Source organism: Leucoraja erinacea, chromosome 9 (genome assembly GCF_028641065.1).
Source record: "Leucoraja erinacea ecotype New England chromosome 9, Leri_hhj_1, whole genome shotgun sequence".
NCBI classification, from domain to species: Eukaryota; Metazoa; Chordata; class Chondrichthyes; order Rajiformes; family Rajidae; genus Leucoraja; species Leucoraja erinaceus.
Genome location: NC_073385.1, coordinates 19,491,069 through 19,507,094, shown reverse-complemented (window position 1 = coordinate 19,507,094; position 16,026 = coordinate 19,491,069). Strand labels below are relative to the sequence as shown.

Below are 16,026 nucleotides of genomic sequence, written 5' to 3'. Positions count from 1 at the left end.
TCGTGAGGCTTTTCGATAAACACAATGATACGCAGGGAATGGAGGGATATGGATACGTGCAGGCAGAGGAGATTGGTTTAACTTGCCATCATGTTCAGCACCGACATTGTGGGCCGAAGGGCCTGTCCCTGTGCCGTACTGTTCCATGTTCTAAAGGGTAGTTGATGGCACTGGTTTTAAAGGCATCTCAGGTAAAGGGAGGCGATTGTTAACGTGCCTGTAGTTGTTGTGATGCCTGCAGGCTATTATTGTGCCATTCTAGTGACGCTCCCACTTCATCTGCCTGGTCCTGTTCATGTAACACATTGCAGCTAGAGCTCTGGCAGCAGATTTCAGTGGGATGTATCTGATCCTATACAGACCCTCACCGACGTACGTAAGGGTTATGCCTAAGTCAGATATTACGTGTCAAAAAACGGAAGTGCTACTAAGCACTTATGTACTATTTTATCAAGGAAGACCACGGGGGAGCTCCTCGCTGAGACCATGGGGGGAGCTCTGTGCTGAGACCACAGGGGGTGCTCCATGCTGAGACCACGAGAAGGGGGGCTCTATGCTGAGACTAAGCGGGAGCTCTGAGACACTGCACAGACCATGGGAGTCTCAGCACAGACCATAGGGGGAGCTCTGTGCTGAGACCACGGGGGAAGGTCTGACATGGAGACCACCAGGCATTGGGGGATCAATCTGCATGGTGAGCCATCAGTGGCACAGCTGGTAGAGCCGCTGCCTCACTGCGCCAGAAACACGGGTTCGATCCTGACCTTGGGTGCTTTCTCTGTGGAGTTTGCACGTTCTCCCTGTGACTGCGTGGGTTTCCTCTGGGTGCTTCGTTTTCCTCCCACTTCCCAAAGGCGTGCGGGTTTGTAGGTCAATTGCTCCTCTGTAAATTGCCCCTCATGTGCGGGGAGTGGATGAAAAAGTGGGATAACATAGAACTAGTGTGAAGGGACAGAGGGTTACTCCAGCGAGTTGCTCCAACATTCGAAGGGTGGGGGGGGTGAGAAATTAACTGTAGGTGAGAAAAAGCCAGAACAAATCAGGACCTGGCAACAGATGACCTCAGGAAAGGTGGAACCCACAAGGGCCCATTGTTGGCTGGGGAAGCAGTGTTAAGAGCAGGGATACAAGGATATGAACTGTGGAACTGGCAGGATGCCGGGGGTGGGGGAGGGTGGGAAAGAAGGTATGAACGGGCCATCGATGGTTGGCACGGACGCGGTGTGCCAAAGGGCCTGTTTCCATGCTGTAACTAAACTAAACTGATGAAGATGTGAGAAGGAACTTCAGGTGCTAGTTTAAACTGGGTAGACACAAAAAGCTGGAGTAACTCCGCAGGTCAGACAACATCTCTGGAGAAAAGGAATAGCTGACGTTTCGGGTCGAGACCCTTCTTCAGACTGAGAGTCAAGGGAAAGGGAAACGAGAGATATAGACGGTGTTATAGAGAGATATAGAACAAATGAATGAAAGATATGCAAAAAAGTAACGGTGGTAAAGGAAGCAGGCCATTGTTAGCTGTGGGCCGGGTGAAAACGAGTTTCAGACATTGAGACTCGACAAGACGACTTTGAAACAACGACTTGGGTGGGGGAGGGCCGGAGAGAGAGGGAAAGCAAGCATTACTTGAAGTGGTAGAAATCACATTCATACCACTGGGGTGTAAGCTGCCCAAGTGAAATATGAGGTGCTGTTCCTCTAATTTGTGTGTGGCCTCTGATGAAGGAATTGCTTTAATTGCAAGTGATGAGCTAAAGTAGCACCTGGGTGAACGTTGGTGACTTCAGCCAACAATGAAGCTCAGCTCACCCCAGTTCAATTAATTTAAACACTGAAATGAAATGAGTGGTCGCTACACACAGCAGGCAGGCCATCAGCACCAGACCAACGCAATTAATTTACAGATTCACAATGAAAGCAAAGACATTTGGGTCCATCAGTGATTAAAACACTAACAGGGCCTGTGCTCCCTGGAACTCTCGGCTGGATTGAGTGATGTTTTGCAGATATTAAAGAGCACTGCCGGGACACAGAGTCTAGGGTCTAGGGTTTGTGTGCCTTGACCCAAAGTTAAAACAACACCTGCCAGAAATTAAGAGGTTTCCGTGGCACGGTGACACAGAAATAAAGTTGCTGCCTTACAGCGCCAGAGACCCGGGTTTGATCCTGACTGTACGGAGCTTGTACGTTCTCCCCGTGACTAGCGTGGGTTTTAGAAACAGAGAAACATAGAAAATAGGTGCAGGAGGAGGCCATTCGGTCCTTCGAGCTAGCACCACCATTCATTGTGATCATGGCTGATCGTCCCCTATCAATAACCCGTGCCTGCTTTCTCCCCATATCCCTTGACTCCACTAGCCCCTAGAACTCTATCTAACTCTCTCTTAAATCCATCCAGTGACTTGGCCTCCACTGCCCTCTGTGGCTGGGAATTCCACAAATTCACAACTCTCTGGGTGAAAATTTTTTTTCTCACCTGTCTTAAATGACCTCCCCTTTATTCTAAGACTGTGGACCATGGTTCTGGACTTGCCCCACATTGGGAACATTTTTCCTGCATCTAGCTTGTCCAGTCCTTTTATAATTTTATATGTTTCTATAAGATACCCCTCATCCTTCTAAACTCCTCCTCCCACACTCCGAAGATGTACAAGTTTGTAAGTTAATTGGCTCGGTATAAATGTATAATTGACGCTAGTGTGTGTAGGATAGTGTTAGTTTGCAGGGATCGCTGGTGGGTGCGGACTCAATGGGCCGGATTTCAACGATGTATCTCTAAACTAAACTAAAGGTATAAAGAATTTCCATTCACCTTTTCCTGAGCGTTGATTCACAGACTTTGACCACGCGAATAACCTCCTTCACAGTCCTCCTGAAGTCGTGCATCCTGGCAGCAACCAGCAGAGCTGGGAAAACACAAAGTCAAACTCATTCCCCAAAGACAGAGGGTAAAGCAGGCTGCAGTCACACACAGACAACTCAGACACAGATAAAACAGCCACGTATACAAACACAATAACTCAACAACAAGCAGGGGTAAGGACTCTGTTATTCAAGTCGGCTCCTTCTGGGGCAACACACAGCGGCGCAGCTGGTAGAGCCGCTGCCTCACAGCACCACAGACCCGCGTTCCATCCCAACCTCGGGTCTGTCTTTGTGGTGTTTGTACGTTCTCCATGTGACCTGTGTGGGTTTTCTCCGAGATCTCCGGTTTCCTCCCACACTCCAAAGACATGCCGGTTTGTAGGTTAATTAGCTTGGTATAAGTGTAGATTGTCCCTAGTCAGTGCAGGATAGTGTTAGTGTGCGGAGATTGCCGGCCGGTGCAGACTCGCTGGGCCGAAGGACTCTTTTCTGCGCTGTATCTCTAAAACTAAAAAAACTAAAACTTTGTTCAAGAGTAGATTCCTTTTCCCAGGGTGGAGATGTCAAAGACTAGAGGGCATGATGTTAAGATGAGAGGGGCATAGTTTAAAGGAGATGTGTGGGGCAAGTTTTTTTAATACACAAGATGGCGTTGAGTGCCTGGAACGCGCTGCCTGGGGTGATGGTAGAGGCAGAAACGATAGTGGTGTTTAAGATTGGCACGTGGATATGTAGGGAATGGAGGGATATGAATGAGGTGCAGGCAGAGGAGATGAGATCTCGGCATCATGTTCAGCGTGGACATTGTGGGCCTGTTTCTGTGCTGTGCTGTTTTACATTCTTTGTACCATTGCCGGGACATGTGGCAATTCAACACTTCCGACTCCTCACTCCCTCAGGCTGCAGCTGCAGTGTCGGGTTTTAATTCTCTTCTGCATCATCATGGTTGAAAACATTAGCGACGCAGTGGTGCTGGTTTCCGACGGGAATGGTGACGTACGTACCACGCATCTCTGTCCTCCAGTTCCTGCGGACTTCTGCCGCTGGAAGTACAGGATGTTGGTGTGTGTGTGTGTGTGCTTTATCATCGTTCCTTACAATGCTATGTACGACAGTGATCGCAACTTCTACTGAAGTGTGGATGGCTGTCGGATCGCTAGGAGCTCATCCATTCTTTGACATGTCTTGTTTTTGGACCTGCTGGGGGTCCACAGCCCCCTCCTCACCTGGCAAACCCAGGTGGGGGAGACGGTTTAGTCGCCGACTATCCGACCATGGAGCAGGTAGCACGGGATTACATGGTACCCGTGGCGGGGGGATCTCCCCCTGACCTGACCTGTAGATCTCTTCTGCAGATGCAGGTAAAGTTTGATGAATTGATAGTTCCAAGTCTGAGTTTGGTTCTCTTTCAAATGTTCAGTGATGTGAGTGAGGCAAAGGGGATGAAGAAGCAACAATCTTATTAAATGGCTGGAATGACTCAAGGAGCTAAATCACATCTTCTGCTTCTGTCAGTGACCATATCCATTGATTCTGTAACTCCAGCAGCATCTTCCCCGCCATGGGAATTAAAGAGGGAAGACTTTGCCTTGCATCAAAAAGAGCTCAGGAAATCCTTCTGTAATTTCCTTTGGCAGTCAATTAAAATCATGTTCTTCACCACGGACTCCAAGATGGTGCCCAACCCAAGGCGACTCTTTGTGTGGATCTGTAATCATGCATTATAATCTTTAAAACCTCTACTGCTACTGACTTTACCTTGCACTAAACGTTATCCACGTTCTTCCCTTTGTCATGTATCTATCTGTACACTGTGAGCAGCTCGATGGTAATCATGCACAGTCTTTCCACTGACTGGTTAGCACGCAACAGATTTTGTTTACTGTACCTCGGAAAATGTGACATTAAACTAAACGAAGACTGCAGATGCTGGAATCCTGAGCAAAAACCAAAGTAGGAGAAAGAAGGTAAAAGTATTTTGCCTTCTGTCACAGTGGGGAGTGCGAGGCTCCCCAAAGCAAGATGGATGCTGCCTGCGCTGGCGGGGGATTCGGAAGGAGGGCCGTGAGTGCAGTGGTCCTGGCGTTTGCGGGGACGTCGTGCCACGGGAGCATCCTGGAGTCTAGTGCGAGTGTGGACGGCTTTCTGACAGTCTGGGCGGACGGGGACTGCAGAGAGAGTGACCGCAGTCGGTACAAGTCTGGTCACATCACGGTGAAGGAGTGTGTGTGTATGGACCGGACATTGAACTGTGGGCTGTGGGTCTCCGCTGATGCTGTTTGGCCTGGGGATTCTCACACGCCATTGTGGTGGCTGTTTATGCTTAATTTTGATGTAATATTGTGTCTTGTAGCTTTCTTTGATGTGACTTTATAGTAAATCAAATTTCATTCTACCTTAGGGTACATGTGACAATAAAGGACTATTGAAGTACTGGTCAATGATGTTTTTATTGTCACGTGATAAGTACTATCAGAGTAAGTAAGTAAGTAAGTTTATTGGCCAAGTATTCACATACAAGGAATTTGCCTTGGTGCTCCGCCCACAAGTAACAACATGACATACAGTGACAGTTACGAATGACTCAGAAAACATTAATAATAATAAAACATTAATGATAAAATACCATTGGTCAAGCATGTGAAGCGGAGTGAAATTATTTTTCTTACAAACAGTCCAGTAGACTATTGCCCGAAACTGCAGAAATAGTCGACTGAGCCTGCATGCAAGAGTGCTGGCAAACTCGTCGTGGGGCACCAATGCATCCACACTGCGGTCAATTGCTCTTGTGCTGTGCTGCCTAAAACCCACAGATGTGGAGAGCTTGCATGTCTTGGCTGGTATTGCTCCACCAGGAATCCGCAGACCAGTTGCCGGTAGAACTGAACGTAGTAGGCAAGTTGGGGACACCCGCCATTCCTGTCACTCCCATCACCCAGCCCCAAAACGGCTGAAGTTGAGGAAGAGCTTCCTTTACACAATTCAGCCACTGTCACTGTTTCCTCAAGCAACCAGACTAGCCTGGTGGGACAAGAAACGCAGTGAAAACCACCACCACGTACAGATGCCAATCCCAACCAAGGAACAGCTACTACCTGGCTTGAGGTGTGACCGGAAGATCTGGAAGTCCCTCAATAGGCTTCGTACAGGGATAGGCCGATACAAGAACAATACGAGCAAACGGGGCGGTGCAGATGTGGCAGACACAGAATCTTCTGTCGTATGTCTTTTAGACCTGCAGCAACGTTGAGGTGAGCCAGGCCAACGTGTCATCGTCCAGGTCAATCAGACCTCGTTCACCATTCGGTGGCCGGTGTTTGGAGCAACTGGTGACGATGTGCTCCACTGTCTGTGTTGGGTCCCCACACTCACAGGAGACGCTGTCCACGAGGCCCCACCTCTCATCAATAATCCATAGTGTCCGACGGCTGTCCTCAAACGGTTGAGGGTTGTCCACTGTTTTCGGGGCAAGTTCTGGACAGGGACGTCCATGGGGCCATTGATGCAATGGTGTAGCCTAGATGGTTCCGCTGACTGCCACTGGTCTCCATCATTTGACCCAGGGTCAAGATACAGAATGTGAATGTGGAACATCTGTACAATCCATGCCACACCGACTAACGTGCCCACTTCTTGATGAACAATGCTGCCTGGAAGATCTAGCATTGGCTAACGAGAAGGCTGTCCACTGTGCAAGAGTCTGGCCCAACATTTGCTGTTAACTAAAATTCACCTCTCTATTCTCATTTCTCACACCTTGAACCTCTCTCTTGTTTTTGATAACCCTACCATGGGAAAATAGATTAGAGCTATCATGCCCATCTATGCCTCTCATCATCTACAATCAGCTCAAGGAGTTTCTATCTAAACAAGGCTCTTATAATCCAAATAAAACAAACTACTGCTTGACTTGGCTACTATAGATCTGAAAATGACATCATGACTGTAAGCAAACATTTTGAAGAATGAACATATAGTTGATTACACATGTGTGTCCTTATAAGGAACCAAACCAGTCGGATAATGAACCATTCATGGTCATCATGAGAAATTGAACGTAATGTTAGATCAAAGGGGAAGGCTAATAATGTTGCCAAAAAGGGCAGTAAGATTGTGGTTTCGGAACATTACGCTGAGAAGGAGCAAGGCACTGTTGGGGAAAAAAAGCAAAGTAAATAATGAGAGTCATCTGGCAAGGAAAGTAAAAACAAACTAAAGGTTTTCAGAGAAGTATAGAAACCAATTAGTCAACGTGGATTCCTTACAGATTGAAACAGGAGAAATTATGCTGGGTGATTAAAAAAAAATCTGAAAAAACAAACTTCATATTTTCTGTCGAGGCAAAAGAAACTGCAGATGCTGAAATCTTAAGCAAAACACCAAGTGCCGGAGGAACTATAGGTCAGGCAGCATCTGTGGAGGGAATGAACCGGTGACGTTTTGGGTCCGGATCCCTTTTCAGACTCGAATATTTTCTGTAGACGAGGAACTGCAGACGTTGGAATCTTGCGTAGAACAGTGGCACGGTGGCGCAGCGGTAGAGTTGCTGCCTCACAGCGCCAGAGACCCGGGTTTGATCCGGACTACGGGTGCTGTCTGTACGGAGTTTGTGCTTTCTCCCCGTGACCCGTGTGGGTTTTCTCGAGGTGCTCCAGTTTCTACCCACACTCCAAAAAAGTACCGGTTTGTAGGTTAATTGGCTTTGGTAAAATTGTAAATTGTCCCTAACGTGTGTAGGATAGTGTAAAACCCCTGTCCCACGGTACGAGTTCATTCCAAGAGTTCCCCCGAGTTTGCCTTGATTCGAACTCAGAGATTTACGGTAATGGCCACTCGTCGGGACTCGGGGCTCTCGTGGCCATTTTTCATCATGTTGAAAAATCTTCACAAGTCTTCCCCTGCTTACCTGCCATTAGTGAGTCTTCCCGAGTACCTGCCATTAGCGTTACCAGCCGCTAAGAGACGTCCCCGAGCTCCGACGTACCCGCTACGTTCATTCTCCGTGCTTACCACGAGTTTGATTTTTTTTAAACTCGGGAGAGCTCTTGGAATGAACTCGCACCGTGGGACAGGGCTATTAGCGTGCAGGGATCGCTGGTCAGCGTGGACTTGGTGGTTTGAAGGGCCTGTTTCCACACTATCTCTAAACTAAAAAACAAAACACCATTCTGTTGTAACTCAGCGGGTCAGGCAGAATCTCTGGAGAGCATGGATAGGCAGTGTTTTGGGTTGGAATCCTTCTTCAGACTACTTGGAAATATTGTCTGTCCTTCGTCACTTTCGGAGTTCTCCGGGAAAATATAGGGTATTTCATGGAAAAGCGAAGAAGTAGTGTAAGAGAGAACAAGGAGCTGGAAGAAATCAACATTCTTTAAACATTAGCAGTGGCACAGTATCACAGCGCCAGTGCTGCAACGCCGGAGACCCAGGTTCGATCCTGACTACGGGTGCTGTCTGTACGGAGTTTGTACGTTCTCCCCGTGACCCGCGTGGGTTTTCTCCAGCATCGCTGGTTTCCACCCAGACTCCAAAGACGTACAAGTTTGTAGGCTAATTGGCTTCTGTAAAATTGTAAATTAACCCTAATGTGTGTAGGATAGACAATAGACAATAGGTGCAGGAGTAGGCCATTCGGCCCTTCGAGCCAGCACCGCCATTCAATGTGATCACGGCTGATCATCCACAATCAGTACCCCGTTCCTGCCTTCTCCCCATATCCCCTGACTCCGCTAATTTTAAGAGCCCTATCTCATTCTCTCTTGAAAGTATCCAGAGAACCTGCCTCCACCTCCCTCTGAGGTTGAGAATTCCACAGACTCACCACTCTCTGTGAGAAAAAGTGTTTCCTCATCTCCGTTCTAAATGGCTTACTGCTTATTCTTAAACTGTGACCCCTGGTTCTGGACTTCCCCAACATCGGGAACATGTTTCCTGCCTCTAGTGTGTCCAAGCCCTTAACAATCTTACATGTTTCAAGTTACTTTAGTTTTGTTTAGTTTACTGTCATGTGTGAGAATAGTGAAAAGCTGGAGTAACTCAGCGGGTCAGGCAGCATCATACTCTTGATTTGTTCGATGTTGTTCATTGCTCTGCGCTAAGCTGCTGTAAGCTTGGTGAAGCATGTTATCACAGCTCGGCACCTTGCTGTTTGTGCAGGTGGAGCACAAGCAAATGGAAGCCATTAGGTTGACTGGCAACTGGTTTGAAATATAGAGCTGAATGTAAAGTGCTGTGCTGCTTTGCCGTTGAAGTTGTGCTGTTGATTGACTGTGGCTCGTTGGTATAATGCAGAGGCCAGGACTCCACTCTGCTGGCTTTAGGTTTATTATTGGCACCTGTACCGAGGTACGCTGAATAGCTTTGTCATGCATGCTGTCCAGTCAGGCATGGGCAGTCACGGTGGCGCAGCGGTAGAGTTGCTGCCTTACAGAAAAATGCAGCGCCAGAGACTACGGATGCTGTCTGTATGGAGTTTGTTCGTTCTACCCGTGATCTGCGTGGGTTTTCTCCGAGATCTTCCGTTTCCTCCCACACTCCAAAGATGTACAGGTATGTGGGTTAATTGGCTTGATAAAAATGTTAAATTGTCCAAGTTGGCGATATGCAGAGTACTGCCCCGTCGACTACAAAATTCAGAAGATTCAGAAGGTTAGACACAGGCCTATCAGGGCGGCACAGTGACTCAGTGGATAGAGCCGCTGCCTCACAGCGCCAGAGACCCGGGTCTGATCCTGACTGTGTGGAGTTTGCACGTTCTCCCTGTGACTGCCTGGGATTCCCCAGGGTGCTCCGGTTTCCTTCTACATCTCAGAGACGTGCGGATTTGTAGGTTAATCGGCCTCTGCAAATTGTCGCTAGTGTGTAGGGAGTGGATGGGAAAGTGGGATAACATAGAACTAGCGTGAGCGGGTGATCGATGGTCGCCGTGGGCCAATGGCCCCGTTACCACGTAGTATAACTTTCTGAGGCGCAACTTTCATCATTATTCAACTTTTGTCAAGGAGAAGCTATACTTCACCCTCGTTAGACCTCATTTGGACTACGCAGTTGCAGCATGGGACCCATACACAAATAAAAACATTTCTTCCATCGAACGTGTCCAAAGACAGGCAGCTCGATTTGTTACTAACACCTATGAGAGAGAAGCGAGTGTCACCAAACTTCTGAATTCTCTGGAGTGGAACCCTCTCCAAGACAGACGTGAAGCTCACCGTTTGACCTGTTTTTACAAAATGTTAAATGGTCAGCTCGACATAGATTAGAAGACCTACACCAAACCCAAACCAATTAGGAGCAGACGAGGGCATTCGATCCAATTTGTGATCCCAGCTACAAAGACAGATGTGTACAGCAATTCGTTCTTCCCCCGCACAATTAAAGCATGGAATAATCTCCACCCAACTATAGTTACCCAACCAGATGCAAATAAATTTAAAGTAGCTCTTTCTTCCCAATAACCCTTTCTGGCTTAAGCCCTCCTTTCACCACCTCCAGTTTAAATTCCATTTGGAATATTTTGGAGGGCCAAGAAACCAAGAACCAAGAAGAACTAAATTAATTTAAAGCTAAACTTAAACTAAAGGGCCTGTCCCACTCGGCGACTGCTGGCATCATTGACTGACGGTAGACAAAAGTGTTGGAGAAACTCAGCGGGTGCAGAAGCATCTATGGAGCGAAGGAAATAGGCAACGTTTCGGGCTGAAAACCCTTTTGTCTACCTTCGATTTTCCAGCATCTGCAGTTCCTTCTTAAACAAATCATTGACTGACGTATCAGGTCACCGAAAAATCTGCGGCGTGATGACGTATTGACGCGCGGTGTTATTTCGAGTGTCGCAACATTTTTTGTCGCTCAAATGTTCAAAATCTTTTGGTGACACTGATATGACGCTGGCAGTCGCCGAAAAAAAGGCCAAGTGGGACAGGCCCTTTAAGATCCGATAAATACATAAATGTAATCAAGTCAAATTCACGACTCTGTTGAAACCTCCATGAAACCTCACTCACGTCACTGTGTCTGCCTGTGCATCGCTCGATGGGATAGAAAGCTGGATTTAATTAGCAGAATTAAATTGTAAATGAAGCTACGTTATAAAACCGAAACAAGTGGAGAACAAATAACACCAGACAGACAGACCCACACACAATCTCGGCATCTTCACTGATATATGCTTGTAAAGCTAATAAAAAAACTCTTCTTTCCTCCCTTTTCATCCAAATATGCTGTGCTGTGAAGTGCCGGTGCAAGGGGGAGAGTCCGTATGTAGTAGTGCCTTGCGTTGATTTGAACCACTTGGCAGCACATTCTGTTGTGAACCAGGAGGTCATGAGTTCAAGCCACAACCCGCAGACTGGCGATGGAATGCTGACTGACGCGCCCATGATGCACCACTGCAAGGGCTGCCTTCCAAACTAATGTTTAAGAAGGAACAGCAGATGCTGGAAAATTGAAGGTAGACACAAATGCTGGAGAAACTCAGCGGGTGAGGCAGCATCTATGGAGCGAAGGAAATAGGCAACATTTCGGGTCTCACCCGCTGAGTTTCTCCAGCATTTTTGTTTACCTTCCAAACTAATTGACCATTTGGCCCATCCGGGCAATGTGTGGGCGGGTATCTTGGCACCATGAAGCACTGCAGGGGAGTTCCGCCAGTGTCCTCGCCAACACTTGGACAAACCACAACATTCAGCTTTAGGTTTATCATTGTCACCTATACTGAGGTACCGTGATATTACACCGACCACACTCCCCACCATCGATTATCTACACTTTATGTTGCCTCAGCAAAGCAGCCAACAGAATCAAAAACATGTCCCCGTCCCACCCCGGTTATTCCTTCCCTCTCACCGCTCCCGTCCGGCAGAAGGTACAGAAGCTTGAAAGCGCGCACCACCAGACTCAGGAACAGCTTCTTCCCCTCTGTAATCAGGCTTCTGAACGGCCCTTCCATAAGCTAGGGTACTGTCCGACTCACCTCTACCCCATTGCGGACATTGGACTTTGTCTCTGGAACTGATGCTCTACAATGCTGAGAACTATATTCTGCACTCTGTATCTTCCCCTTTGCCCTACCTGTTGTACTGGAGTTTGACTTGATTGTATTTATGAATGGGAATATCTGATCTGATCTGATTGGATAGCATGCAAAAGAAAGTCTTTCATTCTAGTTTTTTGTAACCCTGTGTTTTAATTTTTTTGTTTTTGCGTGGGCATAAATCACAAACGCTCTGGATGGTCAATTGTCATAATGTTTATGGTTCTCTCTCTCTCTCTATATCTCTCTCTTTCTCTCTCATCTCTGTCTCTCTCTCTCTCTTTCTCTCTCTCAGTCTCTCTCTGTCTTAAAGATAGCTCTGTTTCTCTCTGTCCCTCTCGCTCTGTCTCTCCCTCTCTCTCTCTCTCTTTCTCTCACTCCCTGTCTCTCTCTGACTCTCTCTCTGTCCCTGTATCTCTCTGTCTGTCTTTCTCTCCCTCTGCACCTGTCTCTCTCCCTATCTGTCTCCCTCTCTCTCAGTCTCTCTCTCTGTCTTAAAGATAGCGGAGTCAGGGGATATGGGGAGAAGGCAGGAACGGGGCACTGATTGTGGATGATCAGCCACGATCACACTGAATGGTGGTGCTGGCTCGAAGGGCTGAATGGCCTTCTCTCCTGCACCTATCTGTCTATTCTCTCTCCCTCTCTCCCTCTCCCTCTCTCTCTCTCTCTCTCTCTCTGTTTCTCTCTCTCTCTCTCTCCACCATTTAGTTCTGACATGTCACCACATGCGATGTGTATTAAATACCACCTATACTAACGAGCTACTATAGTATTTACATGAAGCATAGAAGTATTGGTGAGTTGAGTCATTGCTGCCAGGGGTCACAGCCCTGTACACAGGTGTGGTCACTCGGTTCTGTGGCCTGGGAAAGTATGCTCTACCAAAGACTGGGAAAGCTAACGCCTCCCTTTCGTTTGCTCATCTCGGGAACTATCAAAGTGATTCCGAATTGGCAAAGCTTCTAAAAAACATAGTTTAGCAAGGGAGTCTACAAGCCCTTTTCTGATATTCCATTCTTTTAAAACATTCTTTGTGTATCTGCTGCTGTTTTTGAAGTCTGTGCAAAGGAATCTGTCAGTGGGCTTGTGGCTGCCGCACATCCATTCAAGGGAGAAGTAATTAATGAAACTTGTACTTCTGTGTAGATGTGGCTCCAAGCCAATCCTTAACTCCCCACCTCCCCCCACTACTCTGTTTCCCAAATGCGTTAACTCCTTATGGCCAGGAGGGAACTGCAGATACTGCTTTAAACCGAAGATAGACAGAAAATGCTGGAGTAACTCAGCGGGTCAGACAGCATCTCTGGATAGAAGGTAGTGTGAACTTTGAGGAGGATGCTATGAGAATGCAGGGTGACTTAGACAGGTTGGGGGAGTGGGCAGATGCATGGCAGATGAAGTTTCATGTGGATAAATGTGAGGTTATCCACTTTGGTAGCAAAAACAGGAAGGCAGATTACGATCTAAATGGCGTCAAGTTGGGAAAAGGGGAAGTACAACGGGATCTGGAGATCCTTGTTCATCAGTCAATGAAAGTAAGCATGCAGGTACAGCAGGCGGTGAAGAAAGTGAATGGTATGATGGCCTTTATAACAAGAGGAATCGAATATAGGAGCAAAGAGGTCCTTCTGCAGTTGTACAGAGCCCTAGTGAGACCACACCTTGAGTATTGTGTGCAGTTTTGGTCCCCTAATTTGAGGAAGGACATTCTTGCTATTGGGGGAGTGCAGCGTAGGTTTACAAGGTTAATTTCCGGGATGGCGGGACTGTCATATGTTGAAAGAATGGAGCAGCTGGGCTTGTACACTCTGGAGTTTAGAAGGATGAGAGGGATCTCATTGAAACATATAAGATTGTAAAGGGTTTGGACACGCTGGAGGCAGGAAACACGTTCCCGATGCTGGGGGAGTCCAGAACCAGGGGCCACAGTTTAAGAATAAGGAGTAAGCCATTTAGAACGGAGACGAGGAAACACTTTTTCACACAGAGAGTGGTGAGTCTGTGGAATTCTCTGCCTCAGAGGGCGGTGGAGGCCGGTTCTCTGGATGCTTTCAAGAGAGAGCTAAATAGGGCTTAAAAATAGCAGAGTCAGGGGATATGGGGAGAAGGCAGGAACGAGGTACTGATTGGGGTTGATCAGCCATGATCACAGTGAATGGCGGTGCTGGTTCGAAGGGCTGAATGGCCACCTCCTGCAACTATTGTCTATTGTCTATTGCCAGCCATTGTAAACTTAGTGACGGGCAGTGACTGCCGTACGTTGTAGCTGCATGGCTCAGCACTCATGTTGACTTTATTGTGCTTGACTCATCTTTTTCCTTTGCATCTTCCTTGACAACGTTTTCAAGATATGTTATTGGATCTCAGTGACCTGCTGCAGGTACGTACGTGCATTGACAAATGTTTTGTTTATCCTGTTGCTTTTTTTACATTTCCCAGCTTTCTAATCCTCCCCCAAACCCCCCACTACAATCAGTCTGAAGAAAGGTCCCGACCCGAAACGTTGCCTATCCATGTTCTCCTGATGTGCCGGCACGTTGAGTTGCTCCAGTACTTTGTGTCCTTCTCTTTGTGAAATCTATATATTTCCCCACACAGTCCTCTGTATTTTGTTATATTTGAGAGAAGGGATCGTGATCATAAGATAGGAGCAGAATTAGGCCATTCGGCCCATGAAGTCTACCCCACCAATCATTCAAGGGTCTCGACCCGATACATCGCCCATTCTTTCTCTCCAGAGATGCCGCCTGTCCTGCTGAGTTACTCCAGCATTTTGTGTCTATCTTCGGTTTAAACCAGCATTTGCAGTTCCTTCCTAGACATTCAATCATGACTGATCTATCTCCCTCCTAACCCCATTCTCCTGCCTTCTCCCCATAGCCCCTGACATGCGTACTAATGTATTCAAGAGAGAGTTAGATATAGCTCTTGGAGCCAACGGAATCAAGGAATATGGGGAGAAAGTAGGAACATAACTCCCATAACCTCTGACACCTGTACTAATCAATAATCTTATCTATCCCTGCCTTAAACATGTCCACTGACTTCACAGAATTCCACAGATTCACCACCCTCTGACTAGAGAAATTCCTCCTCATCTCCTTCCTTTAATTCTGAGGCTGTGAGTGTCAGGGGTTATGGGGAGAGGCAGGAGAAAGGTTGAGAGGGAAAGATAGATCAGCCATGATTGAATGGCGGAGTAGACCTGATGGGCTGAATGGCCTGATCCCCTCACATTTATCCACATTATACTGCATCTGCCAAACATTTGCCCACTCACCCAGCCTATCCAAGTCACCTTGCAGTCTCCTAGCATCCTCCTCACAGCTAAAACTGCCCCCAGTTTAGTGTCATCCGCAAACTTGGAGATATTGCCTTCAATTCCCTCATCCAGATCATTAATATATATTGTAAATAGCTGGGGTCCCAGCACTGAGCCTTGCGGTACCCCACTAGTCACTGCCATTGTGAAAAGGACCCGTTTACTCCTACTCTTTGCTTCCTGTTTGCCAGCCAGTTCTCTATCCACATCAATACTGAACCCCCAATGCCGTGTGCTTTAAGTTTGTATACTAATCTCTTATGTGGGACCTTGTCGAAAGTCTTCTGGAAGTCCAGATACACCACATCCACTGGTTCTCCCCTATCCACGCTACTAGTTACATCCTCCAAAAATTCTATAAGATTCGTCAGACATGATTTACCTTTCGTAAATCCATGCTGACTTTGTCCAATGATTTCACCACTTTCCAAATGTGCTGCTATCCCATCTTTAATAACTGACTCTAGCAGTTTCCCCACTACCGATGTTAGACTAACTGGTCTGTAATTCCCCGTTTTCTCTCTCCCTCCCTTCTTAAAAAGTGGGGTTACGTTTGCTACCCGCCAATCCTCTGGAACTACTCCAGAATCTATTCGGCCCATCAAGTCTACTGTGCCATTCACTCATAGCTGATTAATCTTTCCCTCACAACCCCATTCTTCTGCCTTCTCCCCATAACCCCTGACTAATCAAGAATCTGCCAATCTCCACCATAAAAATATCCATTGACATGGCCTCCACAGATTCACCGCCCGCTGACTCAAGAATTTCCTCCTCATCTCCTTTGTAAAGGTACTTCCTA

General features: G+C 47.2%; 1 protein-coding gene across 1 annotated transcript in view; it reads left to right on the top strand.

Moving 5' to 3' along the window:
• brf1b (BRF1 RNA polymerase III transcription initiation factor subunit b) overlaps window positions 1-16,026 on the top strand; it is a 315,095-nt gene that overhangs the window by 121,441 nt on the left and 177,628 nt on the right. The window contains exon 4 of the mRNA XM_055640253.1: window positions 14,251-14,282. Within this exon, the coding sequence (XP_055496228.1) occupies window positions 14,251-14,282 (32 nt within the window). The remainder of the gene's footprint in view (window positions 1-14,250; window positions 14,283-16,026) is intronic.